General features: G+C 40.2%; 1 protein-coding gene across 4 annotated transcripts in view; it reads right to left on the reverse strand.

The window, feature by feature from the left end:
* STARD13 (StAR related lipid transfer domain containing 13) overlaps positions 1-9,573 on the reverse strand; it is a 293,161-nt gene that overhangs the window by 108,662 nt on the left and 174,926 nt on the right. Inside the window, exon 1 of one of the 4 annotated variants that reach the window (XM_017818551.1) lies at positions 8,614-8,803. The exons of the other annotated variants lie outside the window; for them this stretch is intronic. Within the exon in view, the coding sequence (XP_017674040.1) occupies positions 8,614-8,782 (169 nt within the window). The 5' untranslated portion in view covers positions 8,783-8,803. Of the gene's footprint in view, positions 1-8,613; positions 8,804-9,573 lie in introns of those variants that run through there. 4 annotated transcript variants of the gene reach the window in all.

The following is a 9,573-nucleotide window of genomic DNA, read 5'->3' on the forward strand; positions in this document are numbered from 1 at the left end:
GATGCTTGCTGAATTTCAGAGACAAGAAATTCCTTTTAACTGTGGATAAGACCTAGGCAGACTGCCACACTTTTAACGAAGTGAAGCTGACAGAATGGCAGTTTTAAAATGTCCTCAGAAATATATACAAATATAGCTGTAAAAATGAAAAGAAAAAGGAAAAAAAATTAAAAGCCAAGGACTTACTGCGTCACCATCTGTGTCAAGCATTAACTTTTGGATTTTACATTATCCCCCCCAGATAAATGTTTGCAGGAAGAGAAAGTCATTACCTCTGAAGTTACAAAATGATTAGATATTCAGCTGCCGCCATCAGATGCAATTAAAGACACAAAACTTAGATTCATCCCACAGAACATTAAAGTTTGCCAAATATATTATGAAAAAGCCACATTGTGTGGCTCTGAGAGTCTTGGCCTGTGCAGACTCCCACTCTCGTATCAGTTGGAGACTAAGGAAAACTAAACATTCTGCTGCTTCCTGAAGCTAAAATGATGGAAAAGGACTGTGCATTTCACACAAGTCCTACATTTATACCATTCAGGTGTTGGCAGAGATACTGCTTCCTTTTCAAATCTAGCGTCATCTTACATCTTTGGTCCCTTTTCAAATATTAGGTCTTCTGGAAGGATGCTCAATGATGCTGCAGTTATTGGGACAAGCAATATGATCTAATTATTTGGAGTGGTCTTTGCAAGTTCTGATCTTACACAGATTTGGGATATTGATTTCAAAAGCAGAAGGATGGGGTTGGGTTAATATGAACTGTCTGCTGCACAGTATGAAATAATGAAAAATACTTAAGCAGTTGGCAGAATTTACTTCTGCATTTTTGCAGGAATGGCAGTTTGCAGGAATTTGGCAGTTTGTGATAGGATACATTTACTTTTGCGTAATTCCATCAGAAACTTCAAGCATTAAAAACTGTATTACCTTTTCTTCAGGGGTAATAGTACAGAAACTTTAGTATTAGATCTTTAGACCTTGTGAGCAACGTTTCTGCTCATTTTGCACCTTCAGTGGCAGTGGCAAGAGGGGTTACAATTACACTCCTAAACGAAACACAGTGTGATTCTCATTTTTTGGCCAAGTGGCATCACTCAGCTCATGTACTCACTACCTATGACTAGTCCTCTCTCCCATAAATTTTGTCTGGGCTGAGCCAGCTGGAGAAGCCCAAAACAGAGACAGGGAGTCATCTGCTCAGTAGACCAGGGTACTTCATCTCCCATCCCTTTTATTTAGCAGTACAGACATGCCCACTCAGACTCAGAGGGACATTTTACTGCTGTACCAATACAGGAACATAATGTGTTAACACCGGACATCTGCAAGCAGAAGCTTCTGGATAATAATGTTGATAATGCACATTGGCTCAAATGGCCCAAAGGATGCACGCAGTAAGGAAGGGAAAAGAACTGTTAGAGATCTAGGGAAAAATGACATTGGTTCAGCATGTGCTGGGGGGGTTGGAGAAGGAGCAGCTCCTTGCAGAGAAGTGTTACAGAGGAGTAAAAGCTGTACCATCATCCTCACTTCTGGACCCATTCAACCTTAAAGGCTGTACTGCCTTTCCTTAATGCTGAGGTTGTCATATTTTCCTGCTAATGTGATTACAAGAAGGAAGCTGAGAAATCTCCCAGAAAATGGCAGGTCTGGTATATGGGGGATGCCAGTGTGTGTGTGTTTGTGACTAAAGAGGATGAAAGCTAGAATTAAATTAGAGATTCCAATTTGAACTTACTGCTTTTATCCATACTCCTAAATGACTGAAGTGATGGAGAATCAGAAACAAGCACAGCACAATCAATAAAATAAACAAACCATGAAAGACACTAGTGACACATTAAGGGGGAAAAAAGTCAGATACCCTTTAGGCCATTAGGACATAATGACAGAGATGGCAATAAATAAATACATATTTTGGTTCCAAATTCTGAAAACTTTGCTCACACAAACAGACCTTCTTCCAACCACAATCTGATTAAAAGAGAGAACAACTACTGCCAAAGGCCTGTAATATCTAGCTCATTAAAACAATACCAGCTGACATTATTAGGATGTATTATTCTGCTCTTTTAGTACAAGAGAAGATTCATCTGAGTAAGCTGCAATGCTGAGTCCTTCTTTGGCAAAGGACTTCGAATGGAAAGCAAAATGTCTGGTATGTTCCAGCACGTTATTTACTTAAGACGTGCTGCACAGCCCATGTTTTAAACTTCTCCATGTTCACCTAACTAATCACAAGGACAGAAACTTTTGCTCATCTGTGCAACTATGTTAGTCAAAATCCGATGTATTCTGAGCTGCTGTGGAGTGATTGTTTTCTCACAGCAGAATTAAACTCCTCAGTCCTACAATAGATGAGAGATGAAAACCCACAAGATGTTTTCAAAGTGAGTCACTCACATCCTTTTCAGCTAAATCATAAGACTCCCAAGTTCTCTGAATCATACTGTCTACTTTTCCACAGCTTCTAAATAGTCTACCTCAAGGTGCTCTTCCACTCTATTACGGTGTGCAGTTAGTGTTATGATAATTTGCTCTAGTAAGGTCAGCTGACCCGTTGAACTGAACCTGAAAGGGAAAACTCAACAGAGTTTTAAGCAAAAAGTGCAACATGAGGCATGAAGATGAAGGTTTACTGACTATATATTCATACGAAATGAATAAGATAAAACCAATAACTATGGCTAAGATACTATCAATGACTTAATATCTTACATTTTAATCAAAATAAAAAATATACAACTATCTGTTGCCTAGAAAGAAAAATATCTGGCTGAAACCTGAAACTGCACATTTTTTTAATTAACATTTATGGTGCTCATGGTACAAATACTGCACTCTGTTTTCAGTGATTTCTGTATAAATACAGACGTAAGAAACTGAGTAACAAAAGTGCTAGGTACTTTTTCTCTTAATCTATTTCTGTGAGTTGTTTCTATTTTCTTCTGTTATGTAGCATTTCATACACTGCAGTGACTTATCACTTCTAAAGTTAAACTAAAAAATACTGCAATTATTATTACTCTAATGATTCATTTATTGAGCATATATCTTGCATTTATTGGCTTAAATGTCTTTTAATATAACTGCCTCTAATTACACAATAGGATAAATGTGAAATTCAGTATCCTCAATGATCAATACAGAAGATATATAGCACAAGTGCAGCTGTTCATTTCACCACAAACAATTTCAAAACAAGAAAGTCTCAAGGTAAGATTCTACCTTGGCTCAAACCCTGCTCTAGGTGAAATGCAGAGCAAAAGTCCCCTAACTTAAAGGAAGAGCCAAGATTTACTTTTTGGTGTCCAACCTGCATGTGTCAGCTGAAGTGTCACTAGCACTTTGTGGTTGTGAAACTATATGGCCAAAAGTAGCCACTATTATCATTGAATTCAATCTCCAGTACCACACAGGCCACTTCCTGATACATATCACACAGGTATTTGTTCATAACATCAGCTTTTGAACCTCTTTCCCAGGTAGTGGCTCCAGTGATGGTTTCTCCCTTTCAAACATCCTGTTGTTTATGAAGCATAATGTTTTAAAACTTTAACTGGACTCCAGTCTTTTATTTTTTTTTTTAAATATAAACACACCTCAGGGCACTTTGAGTTTATAAACACCTCTCAGGATGTTCACATTAATTGAAAAACTCTAGTTTCTCCAAGTCCAGGGCTAAGGACTTGAGGAAAGAATGTGTAAAGAAGAAAGGATGATGGGGAAGAAGCTTCATCTGACACAGGTCTCAGTTTCTAAGGGACCTTCAGATACCACATGAAACGACTAACCCAAAGATCCCTCTGCTGTAAGCACACGTCTGCCCTACATGTATCTGACAGAGGAGAGGGTGATGGACCATGCCCCAGCTGAGGTCTGCAAGGCAACTCTGCAGCTAAGGATGTTCCTCCTGGTACTCCGGGCCACACCAGTCCCAGCCCTGTCCTTTCCTGTACACCTGGGCTGGAGCACAGACACAGAGACACTGCAGACACAGGCAGAGGCACCAGGGGCTGCCTTGACTTACTGGCTTACAAGCTCAAGAGGCAGTACATCACTGGTACTGGTCAGAAATTACCAAATTGGGGGTGTTTGTATCATTACCGCCAAGGCTGAATCTTGTTGGTTAACCTTTTACTTTCCTGGGTTCAGACAATGGGGTTTCAATATGCGTAGGTAAAGCGGACAGAACATGAGAAATACTATGGTTCAGGTTGTCTGTACAACTGTATTTTATCCTCTTCGTATGTCCGACCGAAATGAGTGTCTTTAATTTTATAATTGTATCCCATTTCCTATCCCGTAATCCATACCTGTATGCATATGAAGAATTTGATCTGGGCTTTTTTAATGCAGCCTATGACTCCAACATTTTCACTTACATGACTTCCTTGTTTTCCTTTTGAATATGGGAGTATATTACAGCTTATGGTACACTAACAGTTAAAATTTAAGTCACCTAAATTGCATAATTTTTTTCCAAGTCACTTGCATACCTCTCTAACACCTTCCACAAACAGTACTCATGCTTAGAAAAAGAGAAGAATAAACTCCAAATGGAAGACTATAAGACAAAGAAGTGAATTTGCTTGCACTTCTAACACTCGCTCAAACCAGAAAAATCCAGGTGACACAAAGATAACAGTAAACATAAAAGATCAAACCTGAACTTACAACACATAAGAGCATAAAACATCTGCTGAGTGCTGGACACTTTGCCTTGAAAAGGTAAAGTCTGATTTGAGATCGCTCCGTTGAACAATTTTTCTCAACTGCTCTTGCCTGTGGACATAAACTGAGACAAATCACAGAGCATTACGCACTGTGGGCAGGAATTTTCTCACTGAGAATAGGAATTTGTCCTATTTTCATTTGTTTCTTCGTATTATTTTCTTACTGAATGTGCAGTCTAAGAATCAAATCCTACTGCAGATGAAAGGCAACATTTCTTTACCAGTGACACCTAGCTATGCTGAGGCAGATGTGGCTTCGCTCACCTTGACATACACTCTACTTGTACCGCACAGTCCATTTCAATTAAAAGTTTTCAGAGCATGGCCTTAATTCTTCACTACTTTTTACCTACAGCTACTTTTTGTATTTTCTGTTCTGCACTGAATTTAGCCATGTACTGTGAAAGAAATAACAACTTTGTGACTCATGTAATATAAATTCTTGAAAGTCACCACTATATTTATTTAAAGAAAACATGAGTAATAGCTAATGAATTCTCATACAGTTACTGCATACACAGTTTGAACAAACACCTCAGACTAAGCATGCTACACCCTGTTCCTTTATGCTGAGGCATGTGTCCCCTTTGGTGTGGAAACTAACGGGCTTATAGGGCAAAGAGAATCATCAAAAAGATCACATTTTGAAAATACCAGTTTAATATCAGACAGATAATTACTACTCACATTTACACGCCACCTCATAATTCTGCCTCAAGGAGTCAGTGGTGTACATGAACCAAACATTTAGGACTTTCAAAGTATGATCTGATTGAAATAACAGTCTGGTTCCTGTCATTTCCCTTGTGGTGATTTTCTTTTTAGAACTGATTAAATAGTATAATTCCTCTAATGATTCATTTAGTTTATTTTTAACTAACACCAAAGGAAAATACAAAGGAAGGCTTTTTCAGAAAATGTTTTTTTAAAGGAGGAAGAAAAGCTGTATTGCATGATAGGATAGAGTAATTTAGCATAGTTTAGGATAGTACATGCAGCTAATGACTGAAAACATAACAGTATATGCAACACTTTGTATTACACTGCATTACTGAACCAGGAACGGAAGCTCTGACTGCTTTACATATTGTAAATTAGATACCTCGTGATTTTGTACATAATTCGTTTCATTAAGAAAAAAATATCCCTGATGTAAAATTTTCAGTGTTTCCTACTGTGGGTGCCTCCAGTCTGAAAACCAGCAACTGAAAAATATCTGGGTAAGAAGTAGAGAGCAGGTATTCAAACAAGCCCCAAGGCAGCTTATCATTTAAACATGTGGCAGATCTGTTTTCAGCAAAGCAATTAACCAGGCAGGATTCACCATTCCAGCGATATTAAAAGGTAGGCTGGATGTTTTTCTAAACACATGCTATATATAATTCAAATTATCAGATTGGGGAGGTGCTAACACGAGAACTGGGGTAGCTGTGTTCACATACTTTGTCTTAATAGCCTTAAAATGTATGATTCAAATATATAAATTCAAGCAACTAAATAATGATTTACATGCTTTACTCAACTAGAGGACTGAAAGCAAGTTTTGCTTCTCATCTTGCATCTCCTGATCTACTTTTCAACACATTACTGATAAATTCCTCTGTGGCACTCCATTAGTTATGAATCCCATTTGTCCATGGGGTAAAACTCATTTGCCTGTAAAGGAGGATACTTCCACCCATATTACAGAACTCTTCCAGTGCCCTTTGGGACAGAGACTGAGACTGGTTCAGTACACTCGCACTGCCTACAGTCTGAACAAGCCAACCACAGAGAGTGACATGCTGACCCAGCAAAACCTGGTGGAAGTCTTGTGAGTGACTGATGGGTCTAGGTTTTTCATCCAGAGTGTAAACTGGAGGTTTCAGATTGAGTTATACTAGCTAGACTTATATTTTCTGGTATTATTAACACAGCTATTTGTATCAAAATTATGAGCCATTACTTGGGGCACTGTAGAAAAAAATGTGTGCCTTGGCTAAGGTTTTGCACTAGATGTGTGTCTCCCCACATATTGACTTGTAGGCAGACATCAGCATCTATCTGCACACATAATTTCCTTATTGCTAATGAACTGACACTTAACCAACAGTGGATCCTGTCCGCAGTTTAACATCAATAAAAGAAATGAACGAAGCAACAGTGTATTCTTAGTGATCCAAAATACACAAATATTTCATCTACTAAACTGTAACGTACATCACATCACCAAGGTGCTACACAAATATAGTTTCCACAGATCTGTGCACAACAGGTTGGAAAGCTGTAAAAGAGGAGCAAAGGTCATTCACCACAGACTGGCCAACCATGCAACAACCTGCTGGAAGGAAAGCTACAACTTTGAAACTCCTCACTGTCCCACCACGCAGCCTCTCCAAGTCTTTGTACCACTGGGAGGCTTTGGCAGCCCTGGCTGCCCCAGGCAGGTTATGGGTTACAAGAGGGAATGTTAAACAGCACCATGACAGGTAGAAGAGGTGTGTTAATCCACCATATCCTCAGCTGATGCTGCTTGAACGTTAAGTTGGTACTAGCACTGTACTAAAATAATTTTCAAATAAACCTGTAGAGAAATAAATTACCTTTTCTTTCCATTCAATTCAGGCTGTACACTGGGTACACAGAATGACATAATATCCTTCCTGAAATCAGAGCTGCAGTGAGGACCAGTATCCTTCAAACACGACCAGTTCCTGAGCTTGCCTTGAAAATAACCATGTTTTCCTAATTGCCACAGAAGTGATCTTTTTCATCTTTTTAACCCTGGCCCAAGAATTATGCATTGTTTTCTTTATAAATGCAATAAAATTTCATCACTTTATCCCTGTACTTCTGCCAAAACTTGATAGCCACAAAGAATCTTACTGGAAAGAAACACACAGAAATAACCACGCCATTTAACTGCTGCAGGTCCGAAGCTCACACCAATTTCTGTGATATTTGCCAGATATGACAGTAAATTATGTTAACTCTACTGCCCACCCCTAGGTAGAAGAATCCAACACCTTTTTGCAAGCTGTCAAGAAAGTGACTGTTATCTTCAGGATTTTTTTTTACATGACATTTTTCTGCATGTAGGCCCACATCCACTTTGGAAACTGGTATTCTTGGAAACAGGATGCCATATAAGACTATGATCAATGCAAAACTATGTATTAATTTGCTTTTTAATATGGAAAAATCTGTACAGTTGGTTAGGGTTTTTATCTTTGCATTAGCTATTCTGAAGACGATTTTAAATTGCATGCACAGGCCAAAGGATCTGTTCTGAGGCCAATCTGCATTTAGCTTTAGTGCCATGGATATCTATTCAGAAAAAACAAATCAGTATATTTGTAATGACTGCCTAGATAATTGCTTAAGCAGCTGCAGAAAGCCAAATCAGAAATTATTTTTAAGGATGTGTGACAAGTTTTCTAATCCTCTGACAGTTTTCAAAGGATGTTATCCCAGCTGCCTTCTTCCAGTCACACTGGACTTCTGCTTCTTTTTTAACTAGATGACCATCTATAACCACAGGCATGCATAACCTGTCGCAATCGGAGCAGATGTACTGGCGTCAGTAGCTGCTCGGACAGTCAGAAAAGACGAACTTCAGCACCTAAGCTACCACAGTAGTTTATGATTAAAAGGTAACTTAATTAAATAGCTAATCATGCACTAGTGTTTGTCTCTTGGCTGTCGGCGTAGAATGTGTAGAAACGGAAAAATGTGAATGACTACTTCAAACTCTGATTCTAGCCCAATTAATTTGGAATAGCAGAAGGAAAAGAGCCTGAAATATGAGGCATTAAAACCTCTCTTACGAAAGAGGAGACCTGTAGACCTTGCGCCAACGCCAGGCAAAGGAGCGCTCCTGACAGTCACTCACCTTGCTGAATTTTCGTCACTAGCTGGTGACGGGCGAGAATCCTGCTGGTCCTGTAGGGAGGGCGCCGGGCTGGCTGATCGCAGCGCCAATACAGCTCCTGGCCCTCGGGAGACACCGCGTTCAGGTAATAGCAGCCCGAGCCCGCGGCCCGGGGCACCTGCTTCAACATCTCTGCTCCCGGAATCCCGCCGTCCCCGCTGCAGCTACTCCAGATTGTAATCAGGGTAATGAGAGGAGGAAGGCAACGAGCCCAGGGAGCTGCAAAGAGTGAGCGCTTTAAACGAAAAAGGAGTGCCAAGAGCTACTACAACTCGGGATTCCAGCTTCTCCCACATGATCCGCGTGAGCCAATCGCTCCCGGTGCAGCCTGTGGAAGTGAGTCTGTGGAGCGGGACAGCCAGCCTGCCCCAGCCCTGCACAGCCTGCCCCAGCCCCGGCAGCCCCCCGGCCGGCCAGAGTTCACCCAGCACGGAGGGGCTGCACCGAGCCGCTTCGGAAAGCAAAGAAAAAGTTGAAGACGCTCGGGAATGCGTGTTTTAGAGTATGCAGGGCTGCTGAAAACCTTTTCCTCCTCTTCTCTGTGCTGCCCAGCTGTTGACTCATCTCTGGAGATGATGCCCTCACTACTTTTCTAAAAATCATACCTCTGTTTGCCAAGAAAAAGTTCGTTTATGGAAGGGCTGTCTGAATCTCCAAAACCGTACGGTATAATGAGCAGTGGAATAAGTGAAGCCCTTGGGATGAAAAGAACAACACCTAACAGCAGTCACTCAGCAGTAAACAAAACCCAAGAGTCCCTAATATTAATGCTACCAAGAACTGGTCACAGCCTGGAAAAGGGAAAGGGGATGGAGAGATTCTCTCTTCTTCAGGTTCCCTGCCATAACATCCTCTTTCTTTTTTTTTTTTTTTTTTTTTTTAACAGGCAGAAGAGCATCTGTTTTCATTCAGCCCTTACAT

The sequence above is a fragment of the Lepidothrix coronata genome, unplaced genomic scaffold (assembly GCF_001604755.1).
Source record: "Lepidothrix coronata isolate B3197 unplaced genomic scaffold, Lepidothrix_coronata-1.0 Scaffold69, whole genome shotgun sequence".
NCBI lineage: Eukaryota > Metazoa > Chordata > Aves > Passeriformes > Pipridae > Lepidothrix > Lepidothrix coronata.